We start from the raw sequence: 20,363 nt of genomic DNA, 5'->3' as shown, positions 1-20,363 counted from the left end.
GAAATTCTGAGAAAGAAAAACATCTTCAAAACCTTCCTGCAAAGAGAAGATGAAAACAAGCAAGTCCTCCCAAAGACAGCCCAGCAGTGAAGCTGGGCCCAGAGAGGTTGGGCCAGCTCCATCCTCAGAGGTTTTCAAGTCCCGATGGGATAAAGCACTGAGCAACCTGGTCCAGCCCCACAGCTGAGCCTGCTTTAGAAAGGACTAAAGACCTGCCTTCTGACCTGAATCATCCTGTGGCCCTAAGAAATTTTTCCAAAAAAAATAGATGGTTCAAATTGAATCTGTAATCCTTTTTTTTTTTTCTCTCTCTTTCTCTCTCTTTTAGTAGCACTTGTGTATTTTGTGGGGAGGAAGTACATACCTTTGGCAGAAGAAAGATGGCCTTGTCCACTAAAGTTTTTTCAGTCCGATATTAGAATACAGTTACTAATACTAGGAAAAGCTGTGTGAAAAGAGACACGACTGAACTGGAAGTTTGATGTATCCTATTCTGAGTAAATGAAAAAATAACGGTGTATTCATGTGGATTTAAAACTGAAGATAGACTTTTTTTTATCATGAATATTTATCAGAGAATAGAAAGTATTCATTAGCCTTTGCCTCATAAGTCATTTAAGAGTTTTATTTTAATACTATAATCTATGACTTCTCATAGCATAGTGTTCAAGCAGTTAGTTATAGTATAGAAGTTAGGTCTATTAACTGTCAATGTTGCCTTGCTCCCTAGGAGATTGTTGTCCTTGCAAATTATTTTCCGCAGTTTGGAGGGAATTTGCGACAGCACTGTGCATGCCAGGACAGTGGGTGTAGTACTCTACTGATGTAGCTAGTAACTATAATTATTGGCTACAAAGATCTGCTAGAATTCAGTGAAGAGCCATGTTAGTTACCATTTCTCTGTTTGCGAACTTACACTACCAAATGGTTTATGTTGTTATAAAACACAGAACGCTATAGTGGCAGGAGCTGAGTTTTTAAAGCCTTTAATCCCTTAATTCATTGGTTCTTATGATTTTATCAATTCACAGAAATGTATCTGCAATATTGAACAGTAGTTTTGCATAGAGTCAGTGCATCTGTGTATTACAAGTAATGTTGCCTTCCATCTTAAATATCCTGACTGCTTTGCAGCTATGTAATTAATGTAAAATACTTCCAATGAGTCTGAGAATAAAAATAGACAGTGCAGAGCTGAAAACATTTTCAGAAATGAATGTGAAACTGCTAGTCAAAGAGATACAGGAAGTATGTAGGGACAACAAGAACTACAGAGCACAAGAAAGCAAGGGATGAAACTGTGGAAAAGGAACTACATGAGAAGAGGGAGTGAGTGTGGAAATGTGCGACAAAGCTGTAAATACCTGAAGGAGTTTTAAAGATGGTTGCCGGGTCGGACTGGAATGGCAGTAGAGGTGGTGTGTTCCTGAGTGATGTTTCTAATCTATTTAGTCTATGTCAGGGAAGGTAACCAATTCCTGCATATGTCAGGGATTTTAGGGACTTTTTAGGGAAAGGAGTTGCAAGGGAAAAATGAAGGCACCGATCAAGGTTGTAAGCAACAATAATGTCAAAGGAGTGGCTCTTGAACTAGTACTTGAACTGCTGAGGGGTATGACAAGGAGAGAACAGCTTTTCAAGTCTCAGGTGTTACCACGCCTATAGGCAGTGAATTCAGTTGACGTGGAAATGAGAAAATGTATCTGTTTGAGGATGGGGCTTTTTCTGAAGAGGGGCATTTCTCTTTGAGGCACTGTGTTAAAGGAAGGTGAAATAAATCCATAAAAAGAGGGAGAAGGCAAGAGAGATGTAATGTTGAATTGCAGGTTCCAAGATACACAGCTAAGTAATCCTGATTTATAATGATACTTAAAGGTATGTAAGAATTGCCCATGAGTTAGAAGGCAGGTGAAAAAGAACATCTGGCCAAGATGAGTCCTGTGAGAATCACCTGAGCAATTCCGATGCGAATATTGGGACATGGCTAGATAGAAATTGGTCTGAAATTACATTTTTAAGAACAATTTCTCCCATTTCTTTCACTATAATAAGGGATTTGGGATTTACAATGATGAGGCAGCATTTTTTTCTGTAATTTACAGTGAAACAGTAGGGATAATGGAGCATTTTAAGTCAAAAGTTAATGCCATGTGTCCCATATATTCAAATTTGGCTGCCTAAAGCTGCATTCCTAAATCTGCTTTCCCAGGGCAGACGGTGTTAACATGACCCTGTGAAAGGCAGTGAGAGTTCTGGTAGGACTTTGCCTCTGATTTTGAGGTTTCAGAAGTCATATCTTCAGCTGGTTTAAAAACATCATTGATGCTAATGCACTAGACAGCACAGACATAAGGAAGAAATTGAGAGTGTGCAGCACTGCTGAGAATCACATTGCTCATGTTCACAAGGTGCTTAATTTCAGAAGGCAACTATCTTCTGAGATTTTTCTGTGAGGGGCAGCTTGCAAATCTGGAAGCTATCAGATGGCTTAAAACCCTCCATAAATTGAAAAATGACTATGTCATTAGTTGCACCTTAGCTTCTTCGTGTGTGCGTGTGCGCACATGCGCGCACACACACACACACACACACACAAACAAACACACTCATTTGTTTGTTCGAAGGCAGATAAATAGTTGTAGTATGATGGATAATGATGGTGGAATGACATTAGGTAAACAGAGTTGTACATTACAGCAGTAAAGCGAAGCTTACTTCAACATGAACAAATGGAATATTTTTCAACTTTGAAGCATGAACTCCCAGAATAAAACATTTTAATGCTATTTCTAACATTATAACTATCAGGCTTCCTAGTAACTAATCTAAACCTTTATTCTTTTTTCAAGTATTTCTGAAGAGCATAAGGATGTGCATGATAATATTGTAAGTCATGAATTCTTCATTGATGGCAAACAGGCAGATAGTTTCTGTTGAGCTGTCTGGGTTTATGTGGATATATTTTTGTACATCCATTAAAACTTTTGGGGGTTCATTCCGGTCTGATTTACCAGATGCCCTGACATGGTGACTATATTTCTTGAGGTCAGGACGGCAATATGTTTAAAATGTTTTTATTTCTCTTGGTCTGGGAGTTAAAAGCCTAGAGCAGAACCTGATCAATAAGAAAGTTACCAGTTTGTTTAAAATATTTAGTGCTGCTTAAAAATACATGTGTTAACACTTTTACATGTTCTTTTTTCTGAAATCGAGTATATTGCTGTGGCGGTTACAAGGAGTGGTGTTCTTCCACAGTATCACAAGGAAGCATTAGACAGGATTGTTCAGTGTAGCTGTCTTCCCTGCCTCAGCTCCTGTAAACTTGTTCTACAGCTAATTATTCATCACAGAGTGAATATTTGGAGACCAAGCCTGAGATTAAATTTCTAACTTTACAAAAGTGGGCTGCATTGACTCCTTAGCTTCTCTCTTAAGACAAGGCTCAGAAAAGTGCCTAAAAGAGTGAATGAAAAATAACATATATCAGAATTGCCTTCTAGGAGCAATCGGGTTTTTTTTCCTTTTGAATTTCTCTCTCATGTTAATTGCAGGACAGTAGGAGTTGGGAAAGTGTTGCAAGAATCCATGAATCATCAGATGGACAAATGAAGTAGGCAAGGTTGGATTAAAAATTTCCGTAAGGAAAAAAATTAAAGCCAAGAGACACAAATTTAAAAGAACTTCAAATAAGTGCAAAATCAGTGCTAAGTACTTTCAGAATCTTGTACAGCTGCAAATCAAGTTAAATCTAGATACTCCCTTTCTTTTTTCCCAACCTGTGGAAAGCAGAAAATGGTAGGTGATTAGAAAGAGGGATTTTTGATGTAAAAAGCGTTTCCCTCTTTTATTTCATTTCCATTCTGTTTCATCCACCATGGGGTGTGGCATTCATTGTCTGACAATATACATGAAGTTATTTCATTTATCATAAACATAGTTCTTTCCTCTGGAGTCTGCTCAGAAAAAAACAACTACTTAAAAAATGAAATGGGGAGAGGGTAATTATACAAGATTTGCTTTAAATTCGATGTTGTTTTTCAAATTAGTGTATTCTTACCAGATTTGTCATTTTAAGGTATATTCTGTAAACCATGTGTGCGCAGGGATCTTCTTCAAATGTGGAAAAAGAGCTACAGTTTGAGTAGTAAAGTTCAAAAAAGTAAATAATATAAGTCTTTGCAGTGTTTCAGTGGAGCTGTATGTGGTAGTCCTAAAACTAAATGGGTTTCAAACTGAAGGATTTTCAGAGGCTGTCAAACTCTGGTTTGTTTTCCAAAGTCTGTGTTATTTCTACTGAAGCTGACGCTGTTCCCTTCCAAAGATTAAGCATGAGACTAGATCCTTTGGTCTGATCAGAGCTGAACAACTCTGAGCCAAGCAGGAGCTTTGCTGGATAAAGAACTGGTGATGTACTGGCAGTGTACAGGATCTTGCCAGCCTTGCAAGAGTACCTTTTTGTGAAACAGACCAAATGTTTCAGAAGCTGTTGCCTTTCTTGACCAAGATGAAGTATTAATACTTGAAAAGAGAGAATGGGTATATGTCTTTGCTGTTCATCACCTTCTTTGCAAAGCTATCTCAATGCAGAATTGCATCATACTGTAGAAATGTTTTTAAGCTTTGGGGAAAACTAACAAATGGTTTAGTAAATACAGTTTTGGTGATTTTCAGCCAAGCCTTCAGAAACAACAATGGTAGCTGAACCACAGTCTAAGATGATGAGTTCAGTACAGGATCAAGAGTTGACCTACGCACTAAAGTGTATCTCCACCTCAAGTTTCCAGTCAGGATTAAGATCACAAATGTTTTATGCTGTGTAAACACATAGCAAGACACATTTTCTTGTCCTTGAGAGATAACAATATTTGCATACATTTTCCTTCTTTACTTAAGGAAAATTCTAAAACACTCTCTTGCACATTGTTCTGTGTGAATGGATTTGTGTATCTATACAGCTATTCGCAGAAAGGGAAAGTATATTTGACACTTAAAAAATGAAAATCATTGCATTATTTGGTGGTGGACTACTCTCACCTTTGTATTTTATCTGTTCAATCTGTACTTTCCAAACATTTCTTAGATTTTGTAGTAGTTGACAACCCTGTTTGCAGGGTTGTTAAATAACATAGTACCAAGAAGTTTCAAACAAACTTTAAGTTTGCTTGCAGTGTTTGGGGAAACAGACATTTAAACTGAACCTTTTTATAACATGCGAAGCATAGAGAGTGACTGCCTCTGAGAACCAGGACAAATCTGCCTGATTAGAATGGACTGCCACTAGGACCTAAGCTTGCTTGTTTAAAAACTAGGCTTGTATCTTTATACTGTGCTGCAGTCTGTGGTGTTCTACGTATCCTGAACCATGAGAATAAATCTAAAGTGGAAAATTAAGGTTCTTTTGATAGGTTGGAATGGTTTTGCTTCTCAGTGACTCTGATTTTTGAAAAGATTTATGCTCAGAATCAGGGTTGTGATGTTTGAAGCTAAGAATATAGTGACCCTGTTCTGAAAAGGCCAAAGCATCAGTGATGAAATAAGCTCTGTGCAACAAAGCCCTGAAGATTTCATCCATACAGTAGCTCTTAAGCTGTGACACAAAATCCAGTGCCTTCAGGTTCAGCATTATGGCTGGACACAGTACAAACGTGACATTGAATCTAGCTTGAATGCCACAGAAGAGATAGTTGGAAAGACTGAGCAGAAGAACAGTGTGCTGTCAGTGCATGACACTGCCAAGAGACTGGGGTACCCCCCCATGTGCTTGTCTGTTGGAGTGAAGAAACACGTGGAGATCCATAGCCATGGCACGTTTGCACTGCTTTAGCCCTATCTGACAAATAATAGTTTGGTTTTCTAAGATGGTGAATGGGTTTTTATTTAGGTTTATTTAGGATGCACATCCTAGTACTTATCGTATCTGGAGTTACTTGTTACAGATCAGTATCGAGTGTGACCATTCTTTCAAAATATAGACTACAGTTTAGACACTACAAAATTTGGAAACTTCAGACAGGCTCTCATTCTTCTAGTTCATGCCTAGACTAACATATATCCTGTTGATATTCTTCTCAGGAACTTATGACAACTCTTCTGATTCTTATTTGAAGAAAACTTGTGATTATAGATTGTACAGTCACCAGAAGAGATTTTCCCATGCCATTGATAGGAGTAGTTCATGGTTGTTCTGCTTAAAAAATATCAATTGATTTGGATTTGTTATTCCAGAAATAACTGCTAGTACTAACAACTGATGTGACAGCTCTTGAATACAGGTGGTTTTTTTGTTTGGATTTAGACAAGATTCTATCAGGATTGTTTTGTTTCTCTTGTTTTCAAAATGGGCTTCTGCTAATTATTTTCTGTAGTAACCTGCTTGGCAGCTACATGCACAGTAAATATTCCAGAAAGAGATCTTCCTGCTTCTTATAAATATATATGTGTGTGCGCATGTGTGTGTATATATATATATATATATACACACGCGCACACACACACGCACACACACACACACACACACGCACATATATATATACACACATACATACATACATGCATATATATAAAAGAATGACTTAGTAAATGTGCAGGTTTTCTTTTAACGTTTGAAGAGTATATTCTCCATGTTGATGTTTGCTGTAACAACAGATGGGAGTAGGCTGCGATTATGGTTGATGATGAAGAAACAAAGCACTGTAGTCTGAACTACAGTTCTGTGTCAAAAGAAAATAGTGTGTAAAGGATTGTGGTTTAATCTGAAAATATTGGGACAATTGGATTTGTTTTATACATCTCTTATGGCACTTAGAGGCATGTTAATACATTCAGTGGGCATGTGAAACAGCTAGAATTTTCAACTACAATTTTGTTTTTTTTCCCTTTCAGATAGTAAATCTGATAGAAGAGACTGGACACTTTCATATCACAAACACCACCTTTGACTTTGACCTTTGCTCACTGGACAAAACCACAGTCCGTAAACTACAGAGTTATCTGGAGACATCTGGAACCTCCTGAGGATTCAACATCTGGCTGCATCAAAAACTGTTTTTTAGGTGAAACATTCAGCATGATGCAACCAAAATGAGAGGGGAAAACAAGCCAACCCTCTTCAGCTATATTTTAACTTAAAGCTAGTCATCATCTCTTGATAAAGGAGAGGAAAAGTGACAAGACTCAGAGGACCACTCTTCTCAACAAGAAAATGCTCTGGAAGAGAGTTAGCCTGGATAACCTTGAAAAACAAACAGACAGAAGAAGACAAACAAAAAAACTTGTTCTTAATGAATGTGTATGGTATCATGTATCTCTCTCTGTGGTGTTCCAGTCCACAAGATGAATGCATGTTCAACACACTGCCTTATTACATTACTGATCTATTTATTATTACATACATACATTCTGAAGTCATTGAGTAGTTGAATGACACTACCAGATGTTGCAAGTACTGGGGTCCCGTATATGCTCCTTTGATGCAGTACCATCGCCATCACAAGCCTAGTAACTTTACTCATGTTAAAATGCCATTTCTTGCTAACTTTCTGTAGTCACTTAAAACACTATAATCTTGTTTCCACTTCTGCAGTTCCAGGAAACAAGATACAAAATGGGCGACCAAAAAACGGCCCTATTTTTTGTTAACAGTATGCCACAGTAGGTTGGACCACAGCAGGCTGGACCACAGGTCCTTGGCTCTACCTGTTTATTGATCTTGGATCATGGTAGAAAATGCACCAAATAGGATCATATGACTTGCTGTCTAGCCTTAGTCAATAAAGCAGTAAGACTTCTAACAAAAAAAAAAAGTTACTGTATACTGTCCAGCACCATTTGTCATCATTCTCGTGTCTGTTTTAATGTTATAATATTAAATATATATTTAAAAGTGAAGGTGTTTTGCAGGATCATCATAAAAGGAGGAATACTGGTCCTGCTTTCTAAGGAAATGTTGTAGAAAATTCTTGATTTGGAGCTATTTATTACTATGAGTTTCAACACTCTACTGCTGCCAGTGTGTGACTCACTTTTTCCATAAAACTATTGGCATAACTTTTTTGTTTGTTCGTACAGTATATGGTCTATTCAGTCTGGTTTGTCTTTTCTTTTTTTTTTAAATACCTGATAAATTAAAACCCTTTCTTTGAACAAAATATATTCATTGATACACAGTCACACGTTGAAACGCATACATACATATATATGTGTGTGTATATACATACGCATATATATATGTAGATATACATATATGTGTGTGTCTGTGTTTGTCTTTTACACTTTTCAGATTTTGGTGTCTGTTCAGTAACCTGCTTGCGTTTCCAGAAGAATTTCTTGTCTATACAAATGAGTATTCTTTCATATTATCTGTTATTCCTTTAAAATCAGGATCCTTCTTTATGCATGTGCAAAGGAAAGGGTATGTAATCACACATCAAAGCTTTGTGCTCTCATATTGTTGATGGTTTCTTGCTGAAATCATCACCTTTGTATTAGGAGTTCAAACCCCCCAATGAAAAGAGAAGGGAATTAAGAAATACTTCTGGATCCAAAGGTTTTTTTCAGGTTTATTAGCCTTAAAAAATATATCTTGTTTCTAGACTGGCCGTACGTCACGTGTATGCTTATATGCCACATGTAGTCTGTCTGTGTAGAGCTGAACAGTAGTATCTGTATGATTTATTTCATGCATACAGTTTGTGCATCACTGTAAAACTAAATTGCTATTGAGGTTATTTCTTAGTCAGATGGTAAATCTTAACACTGTTTCTTTAAGTCCAAAGAAAATTTTACACTTTACTCTTTTCGAGAGGGGGATAAGGGTTGGGTTTGGGGGGCTTTTTTCTTATTTAAAATGTTGTTTGACCACACTCCATAGGAAGTCTGTCTTGGGCTTCCAAAGAACAAGTGTACTTTTTTCAGTAATGTTATGACTCTTATTGATGATTGGCATGAAGCATACTTGAAGCATTATGTTGTTCTTCTAAGTCCATGTCTCAATGTGCAATTGTTGGGGGTGGGAGGAGTGTCTTTTAAAGTTACTTTTGACATCAGGCAGATGATGGTGGGAGGGAGGGCTTGCATGTGAGAGGGATTCATTTCCGTTTTTATCAACATTTTATATGAAAATGTTTGGAATTCTAAAAGCAATCTTAAAAACTTTTGATCTACTAGTGTGTATTCAACTTGCTATCTTATAGTTGTACTAGATATATGTGGAATTTTGTCATTTTGACTTTTCTAACTAAATTTTGTGGTAAAACCTCTGAGTTCAGGGGGAGAAGGATCTCTTGATAAGGCTAGTCTGAATATTGAATATTCCACTGTTTTTTAGAGATGGTGAAATAAGTCACTTTACCTATAAAATGCTAGATAAGTTTTGTTGTACTTTGTGAATGGGGATACAGGAAAACAGGAAGTAGGGAAATAAGCATAAAAGGGAGATGATAGCAATTACAATATAAAATTACTGCTAAATTTCCTACAAATCCTGGAGCATTCTTAAAATCTTAAATTTTATAATTTGAAGTTGGGAGAGAGAAGAAAAAATATAGACTGCAGAAGTGTGTGTGTGTGTGTGTGTGTGTGTGTGTGTGTGTGGTATTTTCCACAAAATTCTGATAGAATAAGAGCTATTTAAGTGTTGATCTCATTTTAAAAACTGCATTAGCTATTTTCATCTAATTTTGTATGCAGAAACAAAATAAATCCTTCTTCAATTGATTTCAAATACTGATATTTATCTTAAAGAAAAATCATAAAAACCCTTCAAAGTCCTTAATATTTGTAAGCATTGATTTTTGGGACCAGTTAAAATCTTTTAGCAATAAATGTTTTGGCATTTTATTTAACATAAAGCTGTTTAAAACAAAATTGTCTGAGAGAATTTGCGTTAATCCAGTGAGATGACCAGGATATTAGCAGTAAGTTGCTTTATCTAAAAATCTTTTTCAGCATCAGTGAAGCACTGTAACTAGAGTAACAGTTGTACTGAATAGTAAGGATAGTTTTATTCTTGCCGCTAACTCCACCTCAGGAAGTGGGTATGCAAGTGGATAGGTAACTTTTAATACCTTCCTAGAAGTTTGGGTTAACTTAAAGGCTTTACTAGAAATTCAGTTTCTTCTATATTTGAAAGCCATCTTAGTCCAAGGTAAAGAAGGGAGGAGAGGATGTACACTGAAGTGAGGAGAGTCCTTACAAGATCCTGTGCTGTCTCTTCAACAGCCTTTGGCCAGTCACTTCTCATGGTTAATTTGTCATGTTCGTGGGTTGGATTTTTTAGATTAAGTCTATTCTTTTAATTTCAGAAGCAGAGTACATATAGTACTGTGCATTTGGAGAGCCCCAGAATATTTGTATTAATGTTTCTTTTCCTTGGGGAAAAGACTTAGAAGTTCTTGGGTTTTGTCCTGACCCATTTGTTCTCTCATATTCTCACAATGATATAAAGTATGTTCACAATCTGTTTCAGGTCACTGGAAGATTTAAGTATTGTCTTGATTTCTTAGAAACTATATTATTGTTTTAGATTTCTTGAACAGCCCATCAATTTCAAGCCCGTTACTTACAGTTTGCAAAATGGATGGTAAACTTGTCGGGAGGTCTGTAGAGAAACCTGCCTTATTCAGTTGTCATATGCTTTATCTCACCATCAGGACAGTGTCTAGGGTAGGATGTTTGATTCCTTCATGCTGTAAATCTTTGCTTGTGCACATCACTTCTCATCTTTTACCGCTTGTGTTTTAATTGCAGGCACTATATCTTTTAGCAGGCTCTTGTTTCAGTCTATATGGGAATTTTTATTTATGTATTTGCTCAGTGGTCCACAGTTAGTGCTAAACTGGAGTCTATTTTGAACTTCTTGGGGATCTTGTTATTTACTCAAGGCTGCTCTGTGTGATCTGTAGCGAGGTGACCTTGAGAAATTGTTTTTAAAATTGGAAAGACGAAGCTGCTGCTGTCTATAGTGTAAATATCTATTTTGGCATTTGTAGTACAAGGTACTGAAATGGAGGCTGATGGTGAAAGTGCTGACCGGTCTTTAGCCATAGCAAGAGCTAGCAGGCACATCAAAAATAAAGGGTCTGGAACACGTTCCAGAGCTTAACAAAGTGCAAGGCATGTCTTCCTCTGAGCCTCAATAGTTTCCGTAGTTGTTAAGTAGTATATAGTGTACACCAGGAAGCTATTCTGTATAGTGTACATGGAAGATTTGTTGCTGGGCATGAAAGGCTTAAAAATGGATGATGGGGACTATGACTCATATTTCTGCAGTGCTTTTGTGTGTGCTTGGGAGTTAATCAGTGCATTAACACAGCTAAACCAATGACAATTACAAGATCATCCCTTTGCATGAGTAAGCAGACAAATTTACGTGAAAGCACGATCATATAAGGGCCTTGCATTTACTTGAGCAGCAAGAAATGCCATTGTGACTAGACAGGAAGGAGAAATATTACCACAATGAAAACAGTGCTCTTTCAGTAAGAAGAAGAAAGAGAAGTGAAAGGGAAAGGAAAAGAAAAGAAAGGAAATCCCTTAGTAGCTGAGCATAGTCCCTTACATTAAGGAAGAGAATACAGTCTGAATGGTTAGATCTGCTGTAAGACACCGTCACAAAGTTTGCAGAATGGCAGCTTCTCAAGTTGCCTGCTATAAAAACTGTGGTGGTATTGCTGACTTAATAATGAGAGATAGATGTATTGCAGCGTGATACAAATATCTAAGCTATCTTATGGTTTGAGATGCTGATGTCTGTTTAACATTTGTGTGGATATTACATCTCATTTATATTCTGTGTTCTACCTCAGTCAAATTGATTTTGTCACAAAATGACAATCTTGCACTTTTCTTCATTTATTTTTAATTTTTCTAGCCTGGATATTTGAAGTCAAATGCAGGCCTGTGAGTACAGCAGGAGGTCATCGCCAGAATAATTTGGACTGGAAGTATAGCTTCCCTGAATGTTGCATCAAAGGGGTCATGCATTTTCATATGTTCTTTCAGAGAATTGATGCTATAAAACTGGTCCTTCCATTAATAAACTTTGCCCTTGTCTTCTCTATGAATAAGGCATAAATGATTATCTTTCATCATTGCTCAATGAGAGCAGAATTCAAGGTCTGTGTCCTGTTCAGGAAATAGGTTTGTGAAGCTGTTAGCTACATGTTTTCAGTAAGGCCTAGAAATAAAATGTACCTCTGCAGAAAGGAAAGAAAAATGTGCTAAAAATATTTTCACTCTTACCTCCCCCTCCCCGGTAATGTGCCCTTCAAAATCCTTAAATGTCTAAAGGCTGTCAAGGAGACTACATACAAACCATTAAGAAATCAAAAATATTGAAAAGATAAAACAAATGAGTTGTATTAAAAGCCTGGCTGTGCAAGTAATAAGGTCGTGGTGCTGATACTGCTTTCAGTGCAGAGCAGACATTCCTAGCACATGTGGTTTATGTATTCATGTCTGAGTGGGTGGTCTAAAAAATAGTGCTAAATGCAGCAAGATGGCTTAACTTTTGAAGGGTGGAGAGGTGACCTTCAGGACAGGCTCAGCCAGCACCACCCAGCCTATCTGAGATAAAGCAGTTTTCTTTCAGCTGTGTTGAGCAGTTAAGCCTTCACTGTGCTTATTTGTCCAAATATTTGAATTCATCTTTGCAACTGTATCAGTTCCACTGCAGGGTTTTACTGCCAAATTTAATGCTTGTTTGAGCAGTGTAGGTTTGGAGTGGGATTATTTTGTTGGGGTTGTTACCTTCTTTGGGAAAGGCATGAGAGGATGGAAGTGGAGTGTGGTGGTGATTTTTTTTTTTTTTTTTTTAGTTCTGTCCAGCAGATAATACCCTCTAAAATGTTTTCCCACAAAAACTATCTTAAGTGTGTGAAGAAAGTAACTGCTTTCATTAGAGTGTCACTCTTTATTAGCACACTATAATCAGAAGACGAATTAAGATGAAGCTTCTGTGAAAAAGTACACAGCTAAGATTAGGATGTGGCCTGACATTCTGCTGCATGACTGCAAGTGGGGGAAACTTGCAATTTATTACTAAAGAAATGTGTAAGACTAAGACTATCTTAGCCTGTGGATTGAGAGACTTCACAAGGTAAGGCATCTTTGTGATTAAGGTGTTACATTAGTGTTTTTGAATTTTTGACTATCTCTTGCCTAATTTTTGGAAATGTATTCTTGCCTTATCACAGGTATTAGGAATAGGTGTCCAGGGCAGACACTTTCTTCCTACTGTCTTGTAGCTACAAGACAGAAGGCTGCAGTGTCCTTTCTCTGAATGAACAGTTCAGTTTGTGTTCAAGATAAGCCATGAAGTTGGTTCCTCAGATAAATTTTCTTTATGCTTTGGTAGGTACAGAATTTCTTTTAATTTCAGAGAGATGATTGTCCTCTCTGCATCTTTGCAATGTCTTCCTTCCTTCCTGACACAGATTCTTAAAATAGTGACAACAGAACATCAGGACTCAAGCTCTGCCCTTCTATCTTAACAATGTGATGTATTAGACATCTTACCAACTTCTGATGTCCTGAATGAACACTGAATCTACAGTTTCTTCTTCAAAAGGTGTTGAAGCAAAGAGAGCAAAACTGAATCTGTTTCTCCTGGAAAAATACATGCAAATCCCATTGAGCTTTTGCAGGCCCTGTGGAAAGCTCTTGGTATTTGGCCTTTCTCATGCACCAGGTGTCCAAGTGAGCTGAAGTGCTGCTTTGAGCATCCTGGCACCCTCTTACAGATCTTATGTTACTGTTACTTTCAGAATATGATTTTTTCTTTCTGGATATAAAGTTTTTCTCCAGGTACTCCAAGGCTGGTACTGATCTCCCTTTACTAAAAGGAAATGGAAATCTTCCTAGAAGATTTTTTACAATTCCAATATACTACTTACAGTCCAAAGGTACTTGCATGGCTATGGATTTTACACTAACTGTATTGCTGCTATGATATTAAAGTACATACTATGTCATCCTCTGACCTAAGTTTAATAAAATACTTTGTGCCATTGCAGTACTGGATCTCTCCCTAGCACCTACAAAAATTTTGCTTATACTATTTTGTGAGCCATCTCCACTGGATGCCATTTTCCAGAATTCTCTCCAGCTTGAAGTACCAGTTTAAGAGAGAGTTGTCCAGGTCTTAAGAAAACTGCAGTCTTTTTCTGATGGGGATTTCTGACACTTAATCTATTGGCAATGTCATAACAGCAATAAATAGTTCTGTTTCTAGAGAAGACAACTAAAAGTTGTTCTTCATTCCATGAGCTCATCTCATATTTGTTTCTTCTCTACTCCAGAAAAGATGCTATATATGTCAACATATGCCATGGGCTAGATGATTCTAGTTTGGAGTCCTGCTGCTCTTGCTTTCAAAACAGTGACAATTAGTTGGTTCATTTTGATGGACAGTAGTATCTCAGAATAATGGCTGTCTTCTGCCTGGAACAAATGTCCTTGAACCTGAGAGCCTGGGTGCTGGATGCAACAAGAAAACTAGCACTGGACCTCTGGCTCCAAAGCAAAGGCAAGAGTTATGGTGAACCTTCAGGGAAGTGTGGAAGAGTTTGTTTTACCTTGATTGGTTAGCTATCCTTTTCATCTCTCTTGCCTTGCTAGGAGAGGGAGAGGGAGAGGGAGAGGGAGAGGGAGAGGGAGAGGGAGAGGGAGAGGGAGAGGGAGAGGGAGAGGGAGAGGGAGAGGGAGAGGGAGAGGGAGAGGGAGAGGGAGAGGGAGAGGGAAGGGAAGGGAAGGGAAGGGAAGGGAAGGGAAGGGAAGGGAAGGGAAGGGAAGGGAAGGGAAGGAAAGGAAAGGAAAGGAAAGGAAAGGAAAGGAAAGGAAAGGAAAGGAAAGGAAAGGAAAGGAAAGGAAAGGAAAGGAAAGGAAATTTCACCCTGCAACCTGTGGAATTGTAGCTCAGGTTTATTGTAGTGCGCTAGGAAAATTTTGGTCATTTGATCAATTCATGGCCAACATAATCTGCTCATACTGGCCATAAATTTTCTAAAAGGAACTTGCTTGTGTGGCTTATCAGCTACAAAATGCCTCTTTTACATTACTAGTAGCCGAACTGATTATTTCCTTTAGGAGACTAGTCTTTGCTCTCTTTTGGTGAAAGAAGCCTTTCTGGTAGTCATCACCTAGAAGATTAGAGAGACAAATGTACAGGGATTCTCCCATAAATATGACTTTTTGTGAGAATCAGTTGTCCTTTAGACTTCACCCCAAATTATGTGAGAGTTTCCTATTCTTCCACAGCAGTGCTGTGTCAGTGTGCATCCTGACTTTCTTCACAGAACTACATTTTACTGTAGATGAAGTGAAACTATTGGGTGTCACTTGCTGGATGCCTTCTCTTTTAGTCTGGATAGGATCCAGCGTCTCAAGTGCATGTCTACATTACTTGTGGTGTTTCCTGACACAATTAACAGTCCATATTGCTCCAGAAACTATCTTAGACTTTATTAATACTTGATATGATTTGGCTAAGAAAGGTCCCCATAGGCATTTTCAGTCTTATTCCATTAGGGAGCAAGTGGTCTCTGTATCAGACAGCTGTGGAGCATAACTTAAGTGTTGTCAGTTTATTTGCCATTCTCTGGTTCACGCAGCCAGATCGGACACTGGTTTTGCCAGGGCACTCCTGCTATCTCTGTGGTAGTGTGTGCCCTTTTCCCCTATCTTTGATAGGAATGTGAAACTATGTCAGCAACTGTGAGTGAAAGCCTTTGTATGCAATTGCTTGAAGAAAAAACATCTATTTATCTCCACCTAACAGTGGTGCCATGGTGTAGTCACCTATTTCCAAAAATCTGCTTGTGCTTTCATTAGTCTGAAATGCGCATCTTGTCAGATTTTTATGGGCAAAAGAGCACGGCTGCCATTCACCTTTCTCTGCTCAGCTACACAACATGAGAAAGTTGCTGGGAGGCAAGCAAATGTGCTGTTGTGAGAAATCTGCTGTTGTGCATGTATGTGCCCTTGCCCTCTGGCTTCTGCACTGACCACGCATCTCAGAGCGCTTCATTCCTGGGAAGCAACCTGCTGGTTAGTCCCATCACATATATCCTGTGTGATTGTCAACAAGGCTTTACACCACTTTGCTGCTTCAGCTCTGCTGTGACAAGAGACTAGCACAATTTTCACCTCCCCCACTCCTCCTCCAGTTGCAAGATGACTTTATATATCTGCTTTATAGGTCTATAGGATCTAGTAAAATGGAGGTCCAATTTCTGCTAGGTCACATAAAGTTCTGCTGTAAATAACTAACAATGAGATTGTTAGCAGTTGAATGATCTATGATCAACACCACAAGTGGCAAAAAAATTCTGTGTATTGTATGTGAGTTCTTGTCTTCAAAATAGTGGTTGGCATTCCCATTGATTTATGTTTATATATGGTTTATTGCTGCACACTCAGTAAAGCAATAACTGTACCCAGCAATTTTATTGCTGGTTCGAGGTGAGGTTTTTATAGTTCATCATAAATGTACTTATGAGGATTTCATAAAATGAATAAAAAACAAATCTTATTCCAGTTGTAAACATGAGAATTAAATGGGCTGTGTAGTACAGAAAATACTTACAATCCAGAATAGATTTCTGAGGATTATATGACACTTGTAACAGCTCAAAGATTAGGCGTAACTTATTTGAAACAGTCTTTTAAAACATGTTCTGCATCATAATCCATTGCTGATGGTAATACCATCTTTGTACAAGAGTGTATTTTTAACCAATTTTTGTGCCTTCTGCTGATGGTTGCAGCATGCTTCGCTTGGTTCATTTGTAGAATGTGCCTAATATAAGTTGACATCAGTCGTTGTTGTTTGATGACTGATTTTAAAACAGCTATTGAATGGTTTTGTGCTGAGGCTTTTTTATCTCCCAGGCTTGTGAAGACAGATGCATGTGTTTTGCAGTCTGCCCTGCAAGAGTCCAATAGATATCTGGGGCATTTGTTTGCAGGATTAGGGTGTCAATGAAGGAATTACGGAGCAGCCCTCAGGATTTGATCCAGACTTCTTGTGTACACAGAGAAGAGATTTAAGATGAAAACATGTAATGGTCTTGAATCACCATGCCTGACTGGGTAGTGAGCCTCTTCAACGCTGGGGTCAACTTTATAGTGGGTACTTTTTAAAGGAGAACAAATACAAAATCTGACTGTCCTATCATAGTAACTGCCATAAAAGCTTGGGGAGGTAATGATTTTGACTTTTGCGGTACAGTAGCTTTGGATCTATAAATATATACATATGTATATATATATATATTTTTTTAGATAAAATTAGGAAATAGAAATACAGCACAGCCCCATATTACCTGTTCTTGTAGCAGCTATGACTGACTGCTCCTTCTGCAATTTTTTAGGAAGGTTTTTGCTTAAGAGGATTAAAGTAGAGTTAGAGTAGAGTTAGTACAGTTAGAGAGGAGCTGTTAACCTTCTTCCTGGAAAGCTCATGAATGCGTTTTGTTCCAGGGAGGTCTAATGGTTTTAACTTCTTTCAAACCAGGACTATAATCTGTCTAAGTAGAGCAAAAGGGAATAGCATGTGGGCTGGCAGAAAAAATGATGGAGTAGTTCAGATTGGAAGAGATCTTGGGAAGTCTCTAGCCCAACCTTGTGCCCAGAGCAGGCTCAGCCATAGGGTCAGACCAGGTTGCTCAGGGCTTTACACAGTTGGGGCTCGACGACTTCCGAGGCCAGAGCCAGCAGCACCTCTCCGAGTCCGACGGCACCTCCTGGCCCTGCCCACGGTGCCCCATGGCTACCCCTGCTACCAGCAAGCAGCACCAGCCCCACAGCCTCTTCTCACAGCACCGGGCTCCTGTCCTGCCACCCATGGCCTCCCCCAAGCTCCTCATGCCCCAGCCCGGCTGGCGCCTCCCGGCACTGGCCCTGGCCTGTGACAGTGCTGAACAGGGCCTGGGAGCACCCAGCAGAGGGGACAACCCTGCCCTGCTTGGGCCGGCCCTGCTTATGAAGTTCCTGTTGACCCATTCCTCCAGCTTGTCTATGACATGTGGCCCTGTCCTTGGGCATTTGCCTACAGCCTCCCAGCTCAGTGTCATCTGTGAAGTTGCTGCAGGTGCACTCCACCTCCTCCTCCAGGTCACTGATGAAGATATTGAGCAGGGCAAATCCCAGCAGAGACTCATGAGTAGCTCCGCTTGTAACTGGCTCCCAGACAGAGCACAAACCATCAACCAACAACATTCGAGTGTGACCATCCAGCCAAATTTTTGCTCATGTAGCTGTCTACCTATTCAGACTGTAACATCCCAGCCTGGATACAAGAGTATTGTGGGAGATTGGGTTGAAAGTCGTGCTAAAATCAAGGTAAATGTCATCCACTACTTTCCCTTCTACTCTTGGTAAGCCCAGGCTGACTGTTCCCAGCCACCTCCTTCAGTGGCTGGAAGAGGTTTCCAAGAGGACTCACTACATGGTTTTCCCAAGGACTGAAATGAGATTGACTGACCTGTAGTTCACCCCATCACCCTTCTTGTTGTTTCTGAGGAAGGGTGCAACATTTGCCTTTCTCCAGTCATCAGTAGATACTTTCCCAACTTCCATGGCCTTTCTGAGATGACAGGGAGCAGCCTCGCTAAGATGTCAGCCAACTCCCTCAGCCTGTCAGGTCCCGTTGACTCACGGGGTTGAGATTTCTCAGGAGATCTCGGACTTAATCCTCATCCATGCCCTGTAGCTTTGCTCCTCCTTGAGCACTGTCCCCAGTCATGGAGGCTTTGGAGAACTTGTCAGTGCAGGCCAAGGGGAAGAAGGCACTGGGCATCCTGTCTCTAAATCGAATCTGGATAATTAAGTCTGAGACCATTATCAGACTATAAATCTTCACCATATGTAGTCTAGGTTGGGGCTACTGGGCATTTTAGTGTAGGAAAAGCATCCACCAGTCAGTCTGGGGCATTTTTTTCTCTTGAATAGGGATGCCAGCTAAGCAGTTACATGGGTTTTCCTGCTTTTCTTCATTTCAGAGCAGCGCAAAGGCCTGGAAGAGAGCCCAAGGTACATCCTGTATTTGAAGGTGAAGAAACAGAGAAATTATTCGTGGAGTCAATTTTTCTCTTGAGGCAGATGCCAGGAAAAACTGGGCCATGCATGCTCTTTTTCTTAAAAAAAAAAAAAAAAAAAAAGAGGCAAGGAGCAAAATTATGTGTAAACTTGTACTAACGAATCAAAGGTTAAGTCTGCTTTTCAATTAACTCTGTATAAGACAAAGGGAAGGGAACCTGTGGACTTCTTGGAATTTCCCCACAACAGCTACTTGTCCAAATTCACTAGCTTCGAGAGAAGATCTCACTGGGCTGGGAAGGGATGAATGCAACTACTGCTGTTTGCAAAATGACTGAGAAACAAATTCAGTGTGAGTGAGACTCTTTTTATTTCTATACAGATTAGAACTGTTGAGAGACTGAGGGGGCAGAGGGAGCCTTAGGAACATGAGACCAAAGACAGCTGTGGCAGGAGGTACTGCAAAACTCCTGGGCAGTATTTTTCTTGTGCTAGGGAATTCTCTGGACAGAGAAAATCTTTTCCTCAGTGACCACTTCTCAGTAGAGATAGAAGGTGAAATATAAAACGGGAGTCAAGCTAGAGAAAGACCTGGAACAGAAATGTACGATGATGATAACATAAATAGAAAACATGCAAACTGGAGGAAGTATCTGTTTGGCTTCAGGATATCTGGTAAATGCATTCTCATATTCAACACATCATTTAGAGCTCAGCTACTCTGATCATCTCTCATAATGCAGAATTTCTCCCAGTGATCATTTCCAGCAGCGTGTAGTTGAACAGCATGCTGCCTGAATGACATTTGCTTTTATCTAAGAATGCTACATGACAGAAAATTGTTGTGGCACTCTGCCACAAAATTACTAACCTTCCCTTCATTTCAAATGTCCAGTTTGGGCTGTTTAAATTGTATTCTTTTAGCTACTTTAGTACCTAACTTTTATGATCTGACTTGGACTCCACTTCTCCTTCACTATCTCCATGGCATGGCTTTTTCTTTCCAGTGACTGTAAGTTCCTAATTTAACTTTCTGTTCTGTGCTTAATCAAGATGCATAAAGTATGGAAATGCTCCTTTTAGTCTAGTGTGATGTTTGTTCATCTTATTAAAGTAGTTTCTTAGGAATACTCTAGAAGGTCTGAGAAGATATGTCCAAATTTGACCTCTAAACTTAAACTGAAGCTAGAACAAATATAACCCATTTAGAGAACATTTGGTAGCAACTGTATTTCAAAACTGGCCAATGTAAGATGTCTCGCCTTAGAGCACGAAGAACTCAACTGAATCTGTGCTAAATGAAGGAATCCTGAATGTACTAATCAGGA

The 20,363-nt window shown here is 39.0% G+C and overlaps 1 protein-coding gene across 1 annotated transcript in view; it reads left to right on the top strand.

Annotated features, from left to right (window-relative positions):
- The window catches only part of MLLT3 (MLLT3 super elongation complex subunit), a 154,561-nt gene extending 144,862 nt beyond the window's left edge, over positions 1-9,699 (top strand). The window contains exon 12 of the mRNA XM_067315581.1: positions 6,883-9,699. Coding sequence (XP_067171682.1) covers positions 6,883-7,014 — 132 coding nt within the window. The 3' untranslated portion in view covers positions 7,015-9,699. The remainder of the gene's footprint in view (positions 1-6,882) is intronic.
- Positions 9,700-20,363: the final 10,664 nt, after the last annotated feature.

The sequence above is a fragment of the Apteryx mantelli genome, chromosome Z (genome assembly GCF_036417845.1).
Source record: "Apteryx mantelli isolate bAptMan1 chromosome Z, bAptMan1.hap1, whole genome shotgun sequence".
In the NCBI taxonomy this organism is placed as follows: Eukaryota; Metazoa; Chordata; class Aves; order Apterygiformes; family Apterygidae; genus Apteryx; species Apteryx mantelli.
This window is presented reverse-complemented; position numbering and strand designations above follow the sequence as displayed.